At 47.2% G+C, this 20,273-nt stretch overlaps 1 protein-coding gene across 4 annotated transcripts in view; it reads right to left on the bottom strand.

The window, feature by feature from the left end:
* Positions 1-16,466, bottom strand: part of PIK3AP1 (phosphoinositide-3-kinase adaptor protein 1) — a 133,146-nt gene extending 116,680 nt beyond the window's left edge. Inside the window, exons 1-2 of one of the 4 annotated variants that reach the window (XM_055253809.2) lie at positions 16,222-16,466; positions 5,132-5,548 (exon numbers count right to left, since the gene is read on the bottom strand). In XM_055253809.2, coding sequence (XP_055109784.1) covers positions 5,132-5,548; positions 16,222-16,234 — 430 coding nt within the window. In that variant the 5' untranslated portion in view covers positions 16,235-16,466. The remainder of the gene's footprint in view (positions 1-5,131; positions 5,549-16,221) is intronic. The other 3 variants (XM_063628894.1, XM_063628905.1, XM_063628900.1) reach the window with 3 other exon arrangements.
* Between the last annotated feature and the right edge of the window lie 3,807 nt (positions 16,467-20,273).

Here is a 20,273-nt window from a genome sequence, read left to right as displayed (position 1 = left end):
ACATGTAAATATTCTGGGACTTTTACCATTTTAAAGGGTTACATAAATTACAAAGTGAGGTATTTTTCATGCTATTTACTGCTGGGGTCTGAGTAGGAACATGACCAGTATTTCTTCAGTTGGGAGTCAAAAGCCTCAGGTATACCAGGTGAAGGAGGAAAACTGAATTCAGAAGAGAAATGTGTTCCTGGTGAAAAGAGGAACTTCTTGTAAGGGAATGTTATGATCAAAAGGCTGTAAAGGTCACATGGCCCAACCCTGGTCCCAAAGCTAAATCCCTTTACAGCACATCTGCAGTATCTGCTCTTACTCCTGGAGATGTGGTGCTTACCACCTTCAAAGGCAACCCATTCCACCTTCACACAGCTCTAATAATTAGCAAGTTTTTCCTAAAATGTGTCTCCCTGTAGTTTCAATAGCCCTACAATCAATAACTCCACAATTATTGTCTCTACTATTAATTCATCCCCATTATCAATTTTCCATTGCATTTCTTTTTTTTTTTTTTTTTTTTTTTTTTGAGACAAGGTGTCACTCTGTTGATCCCCAGGCTGGAGTGCAGTGGCTCAGTCACAGCTCACTGCAGCCTCAACCTCCCAGGCTCAGGTGATGCTCCCACCTCAGCCTCCCAAGTAGCTAGGACAACAGGTGCACGCCACAATGCCCAGCTAATTTTTGTATTTTTTGTAGAGACGAGGTTTTGCCATGTTATCCAGACTGGTCTCAAACTTCGAAGCAGAAATCCTTCTGCTCCAGCCTCCCAAAGTGCTGGGATTACAGGCATAAGCCACTATGCCCAGCCAATTTTTTTTTTTTTTTTTTTTTTTTTTTTTTTTTTGAGACAGAGTCTCGATCTGTCACTCAGGCTGGAGTGCAGTGGTGCAATCTCAGCTCACTGCAAGCTCCGCCTCCCGGATTCACGCCATTCTCCTGCCTCAGCCTCTCGAGTAGCTGGCACTACAGGCGCCCACCACCTTGCCCGGCTAATTTTTTGTATTTTTAGGAGAGACGGGGTTTCACCGTGTTAGCCAGGATGGTCTCAATCTCCTGACCTCGTGATCCACCCGCCTCGGACTCCCAAAGTGCTAGGATTACAGGCGTGAGCCGCTGCTCCCGGCCATGCCCAGCCAATTTCTTATTGGGAGTTTTTTTTAACAGCGAAAGTCAAAGAAACAAGTTTCATGTATTTATTTCTCATGGGACTGGGCAGCTGGTGGTAGTAACGTATATGAAAATATTAGCTTTTGCTTTTATTTTGAGGTACCTTAGGAAAACCTCATGTATGCAAGAGAAGTATTTTAAAAAAAGATGGGTTATCACAAGTTATAGGGAATGTACCTAAGGACACATTTATCCCAGAAATGTAGTGTAGGGAGAGTACTGTCTTTAGACACTGTTGTAGCCCTAAGCTTCCTGGGAGTCAAAGCAGGTATGAAATGGGGCAAGAAGGTCATACTTCAAAAATATTTAAGATTTTCTGGCCTAGGTGAATCACAGATTTTTGGCCTTGGGAAGTGTCTTACATCAAGTCTAAATCTGCCACTTACAGAAAAGGAAACTGGAACTCAAAGAGGCAAAATGACTTGCTCAGTACTAGGCATCTGGTTAGCAGCAGAGCCAGGTAACGCAGTGTCCCTAACCCTGGTCAATGCTCTTTTTTCTACACCGCCAGACTCTGAGTATCAGGTTTGTTAAGAAAGCTTGTCCAGCAAAAAAAATCAGGAATATGGCATCAGAGTCAAGGCCAACCAAGGGCCATGGCTACGGAATACCCAAAAAGCAAACCCAAGCCATCCTAGCACCGACAGAGATCTTGAATCCTCAAATTCACAAACCTAATACCAGATAAGAAAGTTATATTGAGGCAGCCGGGCACGATGGCTCACGCCTGTAATCCCAGCACTTTGGGAGGCCAAGACGGGCGGATCACGAGGTCAGAAGATCGAGACCATCCTAGCTAACACAGTGAAACCCGTTTCTACTAAAAATACAAAAAAAAAAAAAAATAGCCAGGCATGGTGGCGGGTGCCTGTAGTCCCAGCTATTCAGGAGGCTGAGGCAGGAGAATGGCGTGAACCTGGGAGGCGGAGCTTGCAGTGAGCTGAGATTGTGCCACTGCACTCCAGCCTGGGCGACAGAGCGAGACTCTGTCTCAAAAAAAAAAAAACAAAGAAAGTTATATTGAGGCTATAAGCCTTCCTTCCTCCTCTTCTCTTTCTTATAATTCCATTTGTCCCTATATCCATTGATTCTGAACTGCAAAGATATCCCACTAAGCAGCTTATTTTAATCTCCCATTAAAGTAATCTCTTTCTGATGAGAAGTTCCTGCTCTTAGAACACGAGCACCCTGTAAATGAGTTCATTCTTTCCGAGACACTTGAAGCTAAAGGCTCATAGCATACTGAACTACAGTCTTTGGTAAAAAGTGAAATATTAGAAGAGATCAATTTATCCAGGCATTGAATCACTGGACACATCCAAACAATATTAAAATAATCGTTTTTACTATCTACTTCAAAAAATAACACTACTGGTTTTTTTGTTGTTGTTTTTTTGAGATGGAGTCTCGCTCTGTCGCCCAGGCTGGAGTGCAGTGGCACAATTTCGGCTCACTGCAACCTCCGCTTCCCGGGCTCAAGTGATTCTTCTGCCTCAGCCTCCCGAGTAGCTGGGATTACAGGCACGCACCACCAGGATCAGCTAATTTTTGTATTTTTTTAGTAGAGATGGAGTTTCACCATATTGGCCAGGCTGGTCTCTAACTCCTGACCTCATGATCCAACTGCCTCAGCCTCCCAAAGTGCTGGGATTACAGGTGTGCACCACCGCACCCAGCCACACTACTGTAATATTTTAAAGAACAATCTGTTACAGCATACAGTGTGAGATGCCCAGTCAGTGGCAATACATCCATGGTGGGTTCCAGGGGCTGGCCTGCGAGATCCTAATGGACCGATGCAATGACATAAGATCATCCACAGAAACAACCAGTTGTGTCTCAGTTTTTTGTAAGTTTGGGCAGATCACAATTCCTTCAAAGTAATGAAAGGCAATCATGCAAAAATGAATTATATGCTTTTTCTATCATTGTCTTTCTAATGTAACGATAAGCAAACCCTAGAAAAAGTACTAATCCAGGTCCTGACATTTCAGGTGAGACATGTGTTACATTCACACTAGTGATTTATGTTACAAAATGAGAAGGAATCTTACTTTGTTAAAAGACGTGGTCATTGCCGGGCGCGGTGGCTCACGCCTGTAATCCCAGCACTTTGGGAGGCCGAGGCGGGTGGATCATGAGGTCAGGAGATCGAGACCACGGTGAAACCCCGTCTCTACTAAAAATACAAAAAATTAGCTGGGCGCAGTGGCGGGCGCCTGTAGTCCCAGCTACTCCGGAGGCTGAGGCAGGAGAATGGCGTGAACTCGGAAGGCGGAGCTTGCAGTGAGCCAAGATCGCGCCACTGCACTCCAGCCTGGGCGACAGAGCGAGACTCCGTCTCAAAAAATAAAAATAAAAAATAAATAAATAAAAGATGTGGTCATATTTATTTGTTTAGAGTAGCCAATTCCTGGGATAAAAGCACCTAGGAAGTTACGTTACCTTTTTAAGGTCACTGAAAATTAGTAAATTCTTGATTTCGTTTATCAGATGGCATAGGGGTGGGTGAGACAAATTAACGCCCAAGTCACACCAGGGATAACTGAGGCACAGTTAAATCAGGACCATAACTTTCCAGGCTTCTTTGCTGGCATCAGGTATATAAGATCTCATGTGGCAAGAGAACAGAATATAAACGCATAGCCCATTCATAGCCCACAGTGAGGCAAAAATAGAAAACAAAAAGAGGCCAGGCGTGGTGGCTCATGCCTGTTATCCCAGCACTTTGGGAGGCCGAGGCAGGCGGATCACCTGAGGTCAGGAGTTTGAGATCAGCCTCACCAACATGGTAAAATCCCGTCTCTACTAAAAATACAAAAATTAGCCGGGTGTGGTGGTGGGCACCTATAATCCCAGCTACTCGGGAGGCTGAGGCAGGAGAATCACTTGAATCAGGGAGGTGGAGGTTGCAGTGAGCCGAGATCATGCCACTGCACTCCAGCCTGGATGTCAGAGCAAGGCTCTGTCTCAAAAAAAAGCAAAAAGAAAGCAAAAAGAAGAAGAAAAGCTGTGATTATGTGTCCATCCCAGAGCATGTCTTCTGTTACTGTTAATCAGAGTGTGTGTCACACTTCCTGGGGCCACTGAAGTCACTAACCCCGGCAGAAAGGATCGGAATTTTCCTACTCTAAAAGGAGAAATGGCAGAATATAGAAGCTAGGCTGGTGGGAAATAGAGAAGAGGGCTATTTCTCTATAAACATGTTATCGAAAAAAACAATGCCTTGGCCGGGCACGGTGGCTCATGCCTGTAGGCCCAGCACTTTGGGAGGCTGAGGTGGGTGGATCATTTGATATCAGGAGTTCAAGATCAGCCTGACCAACATGATAAAACCCTGTCTCTATTATAAATACAAAAAAATTAGCCAGGCATGGTGGCACACACCTGTAATCCCAGCTACTCGGCAGGCTAAGGCAGGAGAATCGTTTGAACCTGGAGGCAGAGGTTGCAGTCCACTGAGATCGCACCATTGCACTCCAGCCTGGGTGACAGAGGGAGACTCCGTCTCAAAAAAAAAAAAAAAAAAAAAGTCTTTTTTTTTTTTTTAACAAAAATGTGAAGGTCGCATGATGATAAAATGGAAGTAACATGCAAGCAGGAGAGTGGGCAGTCTCGTTCCTCACACCAACAGCAAACAAAGTCTCTGCCTCCCACCCCCACTACTTTCTAGGCTGGAACTCTGTCCTGTGTCTTCCAAGGCATAGAAAATTCTAGAAAGAAGGGCTTTGCCCTAGTACAGAAGACAAGGGACAGTGTCCTCTTCCTCTCCTGATAGTCCAGGAGGTGATAGTCCAGGAGAGCTGTCCTGCCCCTATCCCATCCCAGGAATAGGCTGCTCTAAACCCGTAAATATGACCAGCTCTCTTAACATAGTGAGATCCCTGCTCATTTTGGAATATAAACTTACACCTAGGACCTGGATTAGTAACTTTTCTAAGGCTTGCTTATCTTTAGAAGAAATCTTTACCTTCGGAAATGGCTTTTTTCACAGCTGCCACGTAGGTCTCTGGCTCATCGTCACAGGTGAGCTCCTGCCAGTGGGCCCAATCTGGAAAGAAGTCTAGGAACTCCTCGCTGTCCCGCACGCCGCAGAGCAGCCTGACCACGCGGTGCGGAGGATGGAAGGCTCTCTGCAGCAGAGGCAGCAAGGCGGGCTTGTGGAAGTGCTGCACCAGCTCCGCGGACAGCAGCACCACGACACAGCGGGTGCTGAGGAAAAGGCTTAGGTCCTCTGCCGAGAAGGAAGCCTCGGGGCCCAGCCTGTGAGTCAGTATCTTCTGGCTGCAGACCTGCCGACTGGACAGGAACAGAGTCTGCAGGTACTGGCACCATTCCTCGGCATCCGGGCTGTAGACGATGAGGATGTCGCATCCTCTGGGCACCCCTGGGCAAGAATGAGGCACAGAAGCATGTTAGCACACTTGCCCTTCTAGGTGGCTCCCCACAACCTGCAAAGGTAGAGCATCCAGATGCTGGGTCTGGCACCCACAATCTTTCATGGTGTGCCTCCAGCACACCAGCACACCTCACTCACTCATTTCTTTCCCCATTTACAGTCTGTGTTCCAATCATACCAGACTCCTTGTCTTTGCCCAAACATACCACGCTGTTTTATTTATTATTTATTATTTATTTATTTAGAGACTGAGTCTCACTCTATCACCCAGGCTGGAGTGCAGTGGCCCAATCTCAGCTCACTGCAACCTCTGCCTCCCGGGTTCAAGCGATTCTCCTGCCTCAGCCTCCCAAGTAACTGGGATTACAGGTGCCTGCCATCATGCCAAGCTAATTTTTGTATTTTTAGTAGAGATGGGGTTTCACTATGTTGGCCAGGCTAGTTTTTAACTTCTGACCTCAAGTGATCCACCAGTCCCCGCCTCCCAAAGTGCTGGGATTATAGGCATGAGCCACCAGGCCCGACCCCATACTGTTTTAGATCCTTGCACGAGCTATTGCTTCTGCCTGGCATGCACTTTCCCCCCACACCTGATGCAGTATGAGATCATAACAATAACAACAATAATAATAAATAATAATAATCGCAACAGCAAACACTTACATAGAGGTTACTATGTTCCAGGCACTCTTCCAAGCACATTGCCTACTAAACTCATTACATCTTCACAGCAACTTTAGAAGGTAGGTACTATTAGCCCATTCTTTAAAAAATGAGAAACCTGAGGTGTGACAGGTTAAGTAATTTGTCCAAGATTCACAGTGGCCAAGTAAGGATTTGAGTTAAATTAGGTATTTCACGTAAACTGCTAAGCATAGTGCTTGTCATATAGAAAACCCTCAGGAATTGGTAGCTGGTGTCATTATCCTCACATGAATATAAATAATGTATAATATTAAAGTGCATGGTAGTTGTGGTTGAATTAATGCTGTGACCTCCACAATACAATCTGCAAGGCGTCCCTCACACCTGGACCATAACATAGGCTTTCTTCCTCTAACAAAGCACAAATGCCAAAAAGAGAGTCAAAAAGGGCTTTCAGGGATCACGTGGCCCAAACTCCTCATTTACAGATGAAAGAAACACTTCATCTAGGAAGGTTAAGGGACTTGCTCAACTTCACACTGTAGATTATTGGCAGAACCAGAACTGTTGCTCAGGTTGTTCCCTGGTTCCCAGTCCAGCCTCCTTCCCAACTCACCTGCACCACCCATCAGGGACTATGTCAAGAATCTTACGAGTAATAAGTCATAGCTTCCAACTACCAAAGTTCAAAGAAGCTTGGCTCTTAATGTAACTGTTACCACTGTTTTGGGTCATCATCTCTCCATGAATTCAACAAACTGTTCTGTGCGTGGTTTGGAAGAGGTGAGTATAAAGTGTCCATATGACACAACAGGGAACTCAGAGAAGGAAGCTGGTCACATTTGATGAAGGTTCAGAACCATCTAAGTTGTAGACTAAAACAATTAAACACTAGGCCTGGGCTGCATTTCATTGATGTTTCCTGTTGAAAAGGACAGAGGCAGGACTTAGGCAAGACCTTGAGGCTCTGAAAAGATCACAGGATGAATCCTCTTTCCTGCCCCCATCCAATCCACCACTATATTCAAACCAAAAAGCAACATGTACAATGCAAGCCCAACATAGTTCTGATTTCCCCCAGGATGATATTACCAAATTTTTTAAAATAGCAAATAAAACGAATGTTTACAGTTTCTTTCTTTTTTTTTTGAGACGGAGTCTCGCTCTGTCGCCCAGGCTGGAGTGCAGTGGCGCGATCTTGGCTCACTGCAAGGTCCGCCTCCCGGGTTCACACCATTCTCCCGCCTCAGCCTCCCGAGTAGCTGGGACTACAGGCGCCCACCACCTCGCCCGGCTAATTTTTTGTATTTTTAGTAGAGACGGGGTTTCACCGTGGTCTCAATCTCCTGACCTTGTGATCTGCCCGCCTCGGCCTCCCAAAGTGCTGGGATTACAGGTGTGAGCCACCGCGCCTGGCTAAACGTTTGCAGTTTCATTCTTTTTTGAGCCCCCCTGGTTTTCTGGAGCCCTAATCCAGTGCTAATATAAAGCCTCGTAGACTTCTCAGCAGGAGCAAGTTCATCAGCCTGAGAGTGTTTTTGAAGGGAAGGTGTACAAATCTTTTAAAACGGCAATCTCAGACAAACAGTATGGAACTGGAGAAAACCAGTCAGCAATTCTGACGATGCCCTGGACATTTGTGGTTCTACAGAGAACTGAATTCTGATCACGGTCTGTTCCCTCAATTGTGAACATAATGGTCCTTTTCAGGAATGCCTACCCTGATTCCAAAGCTTACACAGATTAAGGACAAAAATTTAATGCACCAGTGCTGCAGCCTTCCATGAAAATAAATAAATAAATAAAAATCTTTGCTGCTTGGATCTTTTTTTTTCTGTGTAGAATATTTCTTTATACCTCAATGGAAAAATAATTTCAAGACTATAGAAGGCATAACATTGGCAAAGCTACATAACTATGCAACTGACACTGAGAAGCAGAGTTAAAGTATCAGAATATATTTACCTTCTTTCTGTCCTTCCTTCCTATGTGGCTGGTTTATCTTAAGAGGCAAACGTTCTTCTAAGTGTGAAGTGTTATTGCAGATGTGTGTGCATGGGCACGAGCCAACAGGTAGGAAAGGTGCAACACTTTACATTTCATTATAACATTAAGGATGCAATTTCAGTGATGCTGCAAGGATCCTGGAGCATTTTGTAAAAATGCAAAAGTGAAAAAGGGTAGTAGCCACCACCTTCCTCCGCATACATATGCATATCATGTCAACAATTTGTGCAACAGGCAGAAGGAGAATAAAATCTCAGGAAGGGATGGTTGTGGTCCCACATACTAGTGATGAAGAAACCATAAGTAGTGTTTTCAATAGGGTTTTCAAGTGATAGCAAAAAAGTGAAGAAGAGGGAAGAAGAAAATTTCCTAAGCACAAGAAGAACCCTTAAGAAGGCAGCTTGGGGCCAGGCCCAGTGGCTCATGACTAATCCCATCGCTTTGGGAGGCCAGGGCAGGCGGATTGCTTGAGCTCAGGAGTTTGAGACCAGCTTGGGCAACATGGTGAAACCCCATCTCTACAAAAAATGCAAAAATTAGGCCAGGCACGGTGACTCACGCCTGTAATCCCAGCACTTTGGGAGGCCAAGGCAGGTAGATCACAAGGTCAGGAGATCAAAACCATCCTGGCTGCCGGGCGCGGTGGCTCACGCCTGTAATCCCAGCACTTTGGGAGGCCGAGGCGGGCGGATCACGAGGTCAGGAGATCGAGACCATCCTGGCTAACACGGTGAAACCCCGTCTCTACTAAAAATACAAAAAATTAGCCGGGCGAGGTGGCGGGCGCCTGTAGTCCCAGCTACTCGGAGAGGCTGAGGCAGGAGAATGGCGTGAACCCCGAGGAGCGGAGCCTGCAGTGAGCCGAGATCGCGCCACTGCACTCCAGCCCAGCCTGGGTGAAAGAGCGAGACTCCGTCTCAAAAAAAAAAAAAAACCATCCTGGCTAACACGGTGAAACCCCGTCTCTACTAAAAATACAAAAAAAAAAAAAAAATTAGCCAGGCGTGGTGGCAGGCAGCTGTAGTCCCAGCTACTCGGAAGGCTGAGGCAGGAGAATGGTGTGGACCCGGGAGGCAGAGCTTGCAGTGAGCCGAGATCGCACTACTGCACTCCAGACTGGGAGACAGACCGAGACTCCGTCTCAAAAAAAAAAAAAAAAAAGCAAAAATTAGCCAGGCATGGTGGTGTGCTCCAATAGTCCCAGCTACTCAGGAGACTGAGGTAGGAGGATTGCTTGAGCCTGAGAGGAAGCTTGGGTTTTGGGGCACTGATTGACTTAGTAGAAAAGCAACAGCTTTACACTGTTCTAAAGACCACATGGCCATGAGCGATTACTCCAATTTTATGAGAAGAATTTAGTGACCCAAAAGTAAGTGAACATTTTTAAAATGATAAACTCTAGGGCCACTGAGGGAATGGGTACTCATTTCCCCCTGGATCCTGCCTCTCCAGTTAACAGCAGATCCTGTTCCTCTGTTAACAGCACATCATAATACTTGCTGTTCATTAAAGACTCCAAGTCAAGGGCCGGCCGCGGTGGCTCACGCCTGTAATCCCAGCACTTTGGGAAGCCGAGGCAGGTGGATCACCTAAGGTCAGGAGTTCGAGACCAGCCTGACCAATATGACGAAACCCTGTCTCTACTAAAAATACAAAAATTAGCCAGGCGTGGTGGCATGTGTCTGTAATTCCAGCTATTCGGGAGGCTGAGACAGAAGAATCTCTTGAAACCAGGAGGCAGAGGTTGCAGTGAGCCGAGATCGTGCCATTGCACTCCAGCCTGGGTAATAACAGCGAAACGCCATCTCAAAAAAAAAAAAAAAAGGCTCCAAGTCATCAAGGAAAGTTTAAATTGTGATTCAGCTCTGTTTCCTAGGCACTGATCATGTGTTAGTCACTCTGCTAAGCATCTCATGTACATTCTCTCATTTAATCCTCAGAACAGTCCACAAAGTATATATTATCAAAAAGCCCCATTTTACAGACATAGACATTAAAACTCGTTGAAGATTTGCTGCTGCTGCTGCCCAAATGCACACTGTCAGTCAGTGCCAGAGCAGGGATCTGACTCCAAAGTCCATGCTCTTAATCTCTAAGTTGCACCCAATTTAAAAAGTCAAGGAAATACAGAATATAGTTTAGAAAATACAGTTAATAAAATACATCTAGTGCCATGGGTTTCTCATACCATTCTCCAATAAAAGGATCCAGGATTCCTTAGAGAAATGATGGATTCTAGGAATGAGTCTAGGACTAAATATTTCCTGGGGCAGGAAATATTCAATATGAGCCTGGAGCATCTTGTAGTGCCAGAAAGTAACTGCTCAAACAAAAATTCAATGACAGGCATATGTCAAAGGAACACGAGTCAACTCAAAGTGCCTAGTGGCAAAAGCTGGAACCATTTGAGCAACAAAATAAATAAAATAATATTGAATTATAACCCAAAGCATAAAAGAAATATACAGGAGTCCATACTGATACGAAATAAATAACTGAATAAATACATTGGGGAAAAAAGACAAATCTCCCATGCATAACAATTCTGAATAATTTATGTAGATAGATAACTCCACCCTCAAGGAAGTAGGGTGTAACTCCTTATACGGAGAACTCAGTGTTTGGCTGTGTCAAGTGAGTTCTTTCCAAAGAGCACAGTGTGGAAAGGGAGAAAAAAAAAGAGTAAATTTACAATAGAGAAACCCAGTGATCAAGGTCAGCATCGACAGTCACAAATCATGTTGAGAGCGTGTGCCCTGAATACCATGGGCTGAGACTGGCACTTTACCTCTGTGGTCTTCCTCCCGGAAACCCAGCATCCTGGTCTAATTATGGAAAAAAATATCAGACAAATCCCGACTGAGGGCCATTCTACAAAATAACTGACCAGTACTCCTCAAGACTGTCAAAGTCATCAAAAACAAGGAAAATCAGAGAAAATCACAGCCTCGAAGGGCCTAAGGAGACATGCCTACTAAATATAACGTAGTACCTAAGATGGGCTCCTGGAACAGAAGAAGGACATTACATAAAAACTAAGGAGATCTGAGGAAAGCCTGAACTTTTAGTTATTAATAATTTATCAATATCAGTTAATTAATTGTCACAAATACCACACTAATGTAAGATGTCAATAATAGGTGAAACTGGATGTGGTCTATATGAAAACTCTCTGTCCTATCTTTGTAGTATTTCTGGAAATCTAAAACTGTTCTAAAATAAAATTTTATTTGAAAGTATCATTGAGGCCGGGCGCAGTGGCTCACGCCTGTAATCCTAGCACTCTGGGAGGCCGAGGCGGGTGGATCACGAGGTCAGGAGATAGAGACCATCCTGGCTAACACGCTGAAACCCTGTCTCTACTAAAAATACAAAAAATTAGTCAGGAATTGTGGCGGGCAACTGTAGTCCCAGCTACTCAGGAGGCTGAGGCAGGAGAATGGCGTGAACCCGGGAGGCAGAGCTTGCAGTGAGCTGAGATCAAGCCACTGCACTCCAGCCTGGGCGACAGAGCGAGACTCCATTTCAAAAAAAAAAAAAAAGTACAATTGAAATAAAAAGCACTTAAATCTCCTATATTTAAAAAACAAACAAACAAACAGAACAGCTATTCAAAATGTCTCACTCCTGGCCAGGAACAGTGGCTCACGTCTGTAATCCCAGCACTTTGGGAGGCCAATGCAGGCGGATCACTTGACACCAGGAGTTCGAGGCCAGCCTGGCCAACATAGTGAAACCCCAACTCTACAAAAAAAAATACAAAAATTAGCCAGGCGTGGTGGCATGCGCCTGTAGTCCCAGCTACTCAGGAGGCTGAGGCATGAGAATCATTTGAACCTGGGAGGCAGAGGTTGCAGTGAGCCCAGATCGTACCACTGCACTCCAGCCTGGATGACAGAGTGAGACCCTGTCTCATTAAATAAATAAATAAATAAATAAATGCACAATGTCTCATTCCTGGGGTTCTAGTGTTAAATTCAATTCCCTTTGAGTGAAAGTATTTGAGGAGAAATTAATTACTGCCTCAGACTAGTTAACATTACAACCTATTTGGTCACTAACTTGTGGTGTGACTTAGACCAATTACTAAGTCAAGGCAAATTTGCCGTGATGTAAATGAGGACAACGAAATCTATCACCTTCCTGAATATTGCTGTGCTGGGAAACTGAAAGATGGGGAAGTTTTTAAAAAGTCCAAAGTGAAAGTTCCAGTCCCTTTCTGCTGTGCTGGGTAACAATATAGGACTAAATGCTTTGTCAGCAACTCTGCCTTATATGGGGGAAACTCCTTTCTTCAGCAATAATCCTTTTCCTTTAACCATAAGTAGGTTTTCCACTTGTCCCCAATCACGTCTCTCTTTTTTTTGCTTGTTCATTTATTAAGAGAAATGAAACACATGAGCCAACAAGGAGTCCACAAGCCCTAGACAGAAATGAGGAAGGGTCTTTCTTTGTCCTCGTAAAACATAAAGTACAGGTTTGGCTACAGAAGGAGAAAGAAATGGGTCACAGCAGAGAGTCCATGTGGTAAAAAGCCAGGGCTGAAAGAGAGGTGCCTTTGCAGGATTCAGAGCACAATAGAGGGCCAAGCGTGGTGGCTCACACCTGTACTCCCAGCACTTTGGGAGGCTGAGGAGGGCAGATCACTTGAGGTCAGGAGTTCAAGACCAGCCTGGCCAACATGGTGAAACCCTGTCTCTACTAAAAATACAAAAATTAGCTGGGCATGGTGGTGGGCGCCTGTAATCCCAGCTACTCGGGAGGCTGAGGCACGAGAATCGCTGCAACCTGGGAGGCAGAGTTTGCAGTGAGCCAAGATCGTGTCACTGCACTCCAGCCTGGGTGACAGAGTGAGACTCCATCTCAAAAAAAAAAAAAAAAGAACTCACTGGAGAGAAGTGCAGACAGGAAGTGCCAGAGAGCTTCTCAAACCACTCAGCCCAGACCATTTCTTCAGCCTATAGGTGACTCTGGCACCCCATTCATCCATCCTGGAGCCCCATGTTTGAATCTGAACACTGTATTTGAAGAGGGTGTTCCCTATAGGGAAGGTGACCAGGATAAGGAGAGATGTGGTCAATCATATCAGGAGCTTCCCACCCCAGAAGGTGTTCAAATTTAGGTACTGGCAAGAGTATTGAGAGGCCTCAAGGATCACATGGAAGTTAAGATCACAAAAAGGTTATAAGTCCCTTCAAGCTCCATGGTCCTGTAAGTCCAGGAACAGTAGAAGGATATAGAGAGAAGAAGAGCCTTGGAGAGAGGGGGCAAGAGACGGTATGAGAGCTGATACACAGAGGAGAGAGTACTCGTCTTTCTTCACCCAGCCACAGACTTGGCCACTTGGGAAAGTCACTCATGGATCCTCTCTCTTTCCTCTCTCTCACGTGTAAATACACAAGATGCCATCAGGTGCCTAGAGAATCTTGTGGAACAGGCTGAGTCCATTTAATTTTATCTTCCTACCCAAGGTCCTTTCAAAGACAGGGAGCCTAACTTCTCCTGGATTTCAACAAGCAAACACGTCTTTCAGAAAATAATATAGACTAATGCTTCCCCTTCAGTGGAAGGGAATTTCAGAATTAGGCCATTAAAAGGAATGAAGTACTGATATGAGCTACAGTGGGATGAACTTTGAAAATATTAAGCTGTGCAAAGGAAGCCAGTCACCAAAGACCACATACTATGTGATTTCATTCATATATAAGCCCAGAGTAGAGAAATCTACAGAGGCAAAGTAGATCTTAGGGCTGGGAGAGGAGAGGAGAATAAAAGGTTGATACCCAAAGCATACAAGGTTTCTTTTTGAGGTGATGAAAATGTCCTAATATTGACTGTGGTGATGGCTACACATATCTGTAAAGATACTAAAAACCACTGAACTGTATGCTTTAAATGGATGAATTGTATGGCATGTGAATTATGTCACAATAAAGTTGCTTTTAAAAGAAAAGAAGAACATACAGAAGGGTGGCTCGATGACTCCGAAGCCCACAGCATCTTGGCGAGAGGCATTGCTCTCACCACTATGACCTTCCCCCATGGGTCCTTGTACTTCCAAACCTCAGGGAACCCGAAGGACTCCAGAGACCCAACTCTCAATTACAGCACCTGGAGTGGTGTCTCGCCACAGAAGACACAGACAGCAAGACAGTTTGACAGCTCTAACCATTACGGACACCTGCAGAAGCTGCTACAGAGCCCATAAATAGCCCCAGGTTTGCCCACCGGACTACGGTCCCCCTCTGAACTGGAGCTCGCCTTCCTAGCTCCTTCGGCTGTGCCCACTGGAGAGAGGTACACAGGACACTGGACAAGAGGAAAAGAGAGGCCATTTTCTCAGACTCTTCCACCCAAAGGCCCTCCCAGTTTGCGGTTTCCTGGACTCAGCAGCCCAGGGCCTGTCCCTGACCATGGAAGGAGGAGGCAGCTTCTCTGGTTTATTATCTGGCCTCATCTCCCTCTCCCCCACAGCCCACCTACTTCAGCCACTCTGGCCTACTCCCTTTCCTTTAACACACCACATACACTTATTGCTTGGAGCACTCTTCCCCAAAGAGCCTCCTCCCTCTCCTCCTGGAAATCTTGGCTCAAATGTCCCTTTCTCCACCCTGGCCACCTCATTTGAAAATTCTAACCCCAATCTCCCTCACCCTTCTTTATTGTTTTCCCATAACACATGTTATACCAGAGACTTTCCTTATTAAGTGTAAATTACCTGCTATTATTAGGCCTCCTTATTCACAATACAGCTTCTTTTAGCCTCCAGAGCCCAGCTGGAGAGCCAGGAGGCTGTGATTAACTACCTTCCCATCCCCTTTAATGAGCCTGTAGTACCAAATCTAATAGAACAATCACCCCTGGCCTTTTCTACCTCTGCTTCCAAAGCACCGTTACCAGATCCTCAGAGGATCTGGGGGGAGCTGGCTCTTCATTCCAGTGTTTGCTCACCTCCTATAAGAACAGTGCCTTCTCCTGGCCACCTAGATTTTCTTTTTCAAGGGGCACCTGCAACCTGTTTTCACGTGTTATCCCTACTAAAACATCATAAAGTGGGCTGGGAAAATACAAGTAAACCCATCTGTAAACACTGTAACTCTACCTCCTCTCATCTAGTAATTCCTTATTTACTTATTGCTTTCCTCTACAGGACCATAAACTCCCGGAGAGCAGAGACTAGGTGTGTCCTGCCCACCATAGAGAACATATTAGGTGCACAGTATCCATTGGAGTGCAATAGTAAGGACTCATTAATTGCCTCTGTTATCATCATTATGTGGTTTGTCCTGGATCTCCGTCAGTGAGCGACTTGCCAAGTGTGTACACCCGTGAACCAGAAGGCAACCCAAGACCAGCCAGAAAAGACTCCTGGCACCCTTTGATGAGTACATTTACCCAGTGACCGCCAACTCTCCCCATTCCCCAAAGTTCTGCAAAGGACGCAGGAAAAGTAAAGTTCAAGGAATAGTGTTCCTAGATCCCTAGCAAAGTTCTAGACCCAAAGCACAAAGCCTGGGAGGGGTGGAGGAACGGGGCCTGGGAAGCTGTCCCAAGGGCACCCCGGCTGATCTCTCCGCACCACCTAGGACTGCGCGAGCGCCCCCTGTGGGTCCACGGAGCCCAGGAGACACGTTTGGCGCGTAGACCGTCCACATCGCCCGCCCTCCGCTTCTCTCAACTCGCCTCTCGCTTCAGAGTCGGAGGGACAGGGGAAGAGACGCTCAGGCACTCCTAGGGCCAGAGGTGGAGGGAGCGAAGGAGACTCTGAAGAAGTGGGAGGGGGTCGGGCCAGGCAGGGGCTGAAAAGAATCGCGCAACAGGCTGGGACAGGAAACGTGGGAAAGTTGGAGTGGGAAGTTTGCGACAGGGAACAGAGAAAAGAGCAGAAAGAAGGCAAGACCCCCGCACTGAGGACGCAAACAGAACCGAGCGGGGGAGCGCGCCTCAAGGGGTGCGGAGGACGAGAGAGGGGCCGGGAGCCCGGGCACCCGCGGCGCCTGCCTACCCACCTGAGGCTGCCATGCCGCGGGGCGCCGCTCACATCCCTGGCTCGCTGCGTGCCCGGGGCCGGGGCCGGGGCCGGCGGCGTCCTGGCTCGGGCTGGAGGGGCGCCGGGCTCCGCGCAGGACCGGCCGCCGCTCTGGTGCTTCCTCCCTCCGGGCAGCCCGGCCTCGCCACGAGGGCGTGTCCACAGAGTCCGCCCCGCCTGCGGGACTCGGCCCGCGGCACCTGCACCCGCGGCCGTTGGGGAGGGGAAGTGAGAACCCCATGCCGGCCGCCGGCCAGCTCCCCCCACGGCCCCCTGCTCAGGGGCAGCGAGAAGGCGGGGCTTCGCGCCACATGCGCCCCACTTCTCGGGAAACCAGCCCTGATCTGCCACCAAAGGGCAGCCTGAGGTCGGGGGGTGTGGGGAGGGGGCGGAGGGGGAGAGTGTGGGGCTGCCAGGCCTCTGGGAGACACGGCGGGTGTGTGTGTGTGTGTGTGTGTGAGCACCAGCTGTCCAAGCCACCTCCTCATCCCCTGGGGCTTTGTCCCTAAGCCCCTGCTGCCCCAGCAGGAAAGGGGAGGGGACAGGAAGGGGAAGAGGAGGAGGGCTGGGCACCTGGCCCTGAGTGCTCGGCGTTGCCCTTGAGTGCCCTCCTGTGATCTTTCTGCAGTTCCTTGGATCTGGTCTCCTGATGGCACATGAACATTAATTATAATCTCACATGAGAAATGTCTAATAGAGTTTCTCTGCCATTCATTTCCTGTGTTGCTGTCTGCTGGGCGCTGCGTTTTCCACAGAGAATAAAAGCTCCCAGAGGTTCAGTACCAAGCCAGTCTGCTTCCAGAGCTAGAGTTCTTGCTTAACCCTTGCCTTCACCTGCCCTCTTCTTGGACTCCTCCCTTTGCCTGCTGCTGAAATTCACCTGAATAGCACATCCCCTTGGAGTTCTCAACAATCCAGGGGCCAGAGGATGGACCCAGAGAACAGAGATGAGGGAAGGTTAGGGCTGAAGTTCAGGTGGAAATAAATGAAATGGATTTAAGAACAGGAATATCAGGATGAGGCTGTGCATTCATTTTCTACTGTTGCCGTAATAAATTACTACAAATTTAGTGGCTTAAAACAACACCAACTTATCATTTCACAGTCCTGTAGCTCAGAAGGGTTACATGAGTCTCCATGGGCTAAAATCAAGGTGGTGGCTGGGCTGGGTTTCTTTCTGCCAAATAGAAGGGAATCCATTTCCTTGGCTCTTTCAGCTTCTAGAAGCCATCCACATTCCTTGGCTCATGGCCTCCTTGTTCTATCTTCAAAGCCAGATGGCCCTGCTTCTGTCATCATATCCCTTTCTATGACTCTCTTCTGTCTCCCTCTTCCAGTTTTAAGGATCCTAGTGATTGCATTGGGCCCTCCTAGATAGGCCAGGAAAATCTCCCTATTTGGAGAACCTTGCCTGAACACTGGTCTTCCTGACTCCACCCTCTTCCTTCTCTCCCCAAAGCCTCTCTCGCTCTTCACAAGTCTCTGGGCCTGGCCAGTTTGTGTTCTTTGTCACAGACATTTCTACTGAGGGTGCATCTGTCTATTCAAGGTCAACTCCCCTAACGTTCCCACGGTTCAAACGCATGTTCCTCCCTTCCAGCTCCGGATGTTAGGGAGAGAGGGCCCTTTCCTTCCTCCTAACCAAGTGCATCTGGACAACTTTTAACCTAAAGGATATTTCTAACTTGTTAAACCATTAGAAGGCACCTGCCAGTTGCAGGTAAGGTTTTGGGTGCTAGGTCAGCTATCCAAACTCTGCTCCCACTCCTGGCTAGCAGTGACCACTGGAATTGGAGCGAGAAAAGGACTCAGAGGCCAACAGTCCCTTGGTGAGAGGACATGACTAGTCCCTGACTCTGGCAATTTCACTCAACAAATTTCTTTGTATAACAGGTGGAGCCAGATTGGGGAAAGTAGTGTCTGTTTGGTTTTGCACCTCCGTGTAGTGGGTTTTGCAGAATGGGAGTGGCGGGGATAGGGAGGAGAGCAGCTGCCCCTCTGGAAGACCCTGCTCCACCCCGTGCACTGGCTCTCTCCAGGTTCTGCAGTCAGTCCCTGCAACACTGGGTAGTAGGTGAATTGGCTCGAGGAAGAATGGAGAACCCGAACTTGGCTGCTGCCCTACAGTTCTGTTTGGTCTGGCAACAGGGAGAGGCTGGAGAGTTAAACATGTGTCATCCTAAGGAATGGGGGCCTGAGAGCAGAGCAGCAGAAATCCCTGCTTTTTACATCTTCAAGGTGTTATTTCATAGCCTCTCAGACCTGGGGATCAGAGCCTTTTCCCTGGTTAGCAAAACCTCCCTTACTAGGACAAAATGTGAAGATGGAGCAGTGTGTCACCATGGATGCTCATGATCCATCCAAAGTGGATTACCTTCATGGAGGTACTTTCTGGAGTACCTTCCTATGAGGAAGGTACTAAGAGTATACACATTTTACAGATAAGAAGTTAAATAGGCTGGGTGTGGTGGCTCACGCTTGTAATCCCAGCACTTTGGGAGGCTGAGGCAAGTGGATCACAAGGACAGGAGTTCGATACCAGCCTGGCCAATATGGTGAAACCCCCGTCTCTACTAAAAATACAAAAATTAGCTGGGCATGGTGGTGCGCACCTGTAGTCTCAGCTGCTCAGGAGGCTGAGGCAGGAGAATAGCTTGAATCCAGGAGGCAGAGGTTGCAGTGAGCTGAGATTGCGCCACTGCACTGCACTGCAGCCTAGGCGACAGAGCAAGACTTTGTCTTGAAAAAAAAAAAAAAAAAAGAATTAAATAGCTTTTGCCCAAGGGCACACAGCTAGTAATTTGCAGTGCTGAGTTTTGAACCCCAGACAGTCTGGCTTCAGAGCCCATGCTTCTGCCCACTAGATTAGGTGGTAAATGCTTGAAGCAGGCCCTGCTATGACCTAAGGGCCCCACAAGTCACCACTAGCCTTTATTGGCATCACCTCACATGCAGGTAGACAGTAGCTCTTTGTCACCTGTGAGTTCCCCTGCTCTGCCAGAATTGCCTTACTCTCACAAAGGACAAACATCCGTAAAGAGCCCCACCTTGGAGCGCCCCCAGCATCCCCTAATTCCCTGCCCACCTCCCTGTCAGTGTCCGATGAGACCATCAGTGTCTCATACTGATGGGACCTAACTGCTATGTCTCTTTCACCACTGCATCTCTGATGCCCAGCACACAGTGGGTGGTTAACTGCTTTGTTTTTAAATTATCAAGTCCAACCTTCTCATTTTACAGATGAAGATGCTGACATACAGGTTGAATGACCTGTCTAAGTTCCCACAGCTTTCATTCAAAGGACTTGCTCTTTGTTTTGTTCAGCAGAGCAAGAGGACTCAGGCGTGTTCGTATGGATAGGGTGGAGTGTGTGAAGATTGGACTATACAGGACTGGCAGGTGGCAGGTAGGACATCACAGGTGGGGACAGGGATAAGGAGTTCGAGAGCACCAGTGCCTGTTTTTGCCTTGTGAACTCCCTGGCTTTATAAAGACTCCTGCCCTTCCTATCTGCCTGAGACAATTTCAACCCAGTTCCAACCCAGCAGGACATAATATCAAAACTCGATGCAAGCAATTTGGGAACATTTTTGGCTTTCAGGAACAAGTATCTTTGCAGATGAAACCTAGAAGCCTACCCCTACTTCCCCACTCACCGAAATGGCCACTCCCCATGAAGGCCATGCCACCACCTGTGGGCCCCTGCTTGGGCCATTTTGAGTTGTGGCAGTGCTCATTTCCAGGCCCTGGACCTCACATTCAGAGAAACAAAATGTTGGTTATCTGCTATGTGGCTCTGATAAGATAATTCACCTGACTCATGGTCACTGGGTTAGTAAGTATCAAAGCTAGATTTTGAATTCAAATCCACTTATTATGCCAGAATTGCCTCCCTTGTCATGTGTTGTGATTTAGAAGCCATGACAGCTGTCTCATGGCCATCGTTCTTAAGGGCAGCTGGGGACGACATCTTAGAACAGTTGTGCCACCTTGCTGATTCATATTGAGCACGTGGTCACCTCAGAACACCAG

The sequence above is a fragment of the Symphalangus syndactylus genome, chromosome 2 (genome assembly GCF_028878055.3).
Source record: "Symphalangus syndactylus isolate Jambi chromosome 2, NHGRI_mSymSyn1-v2.1_pri, whole genome shotgun sequence".
In the NCBI taxonomy this organism is placed as follows: domain Eukaryota; kingdom Metazoa; phylum Chordata; class Mammalia; order Primates; family Hylobatidae; genus Symphalangus; species Symphalangus syndactylus.
This window is presented reverse-complemented; position numbering and strand designations above follow the sequence as displayed.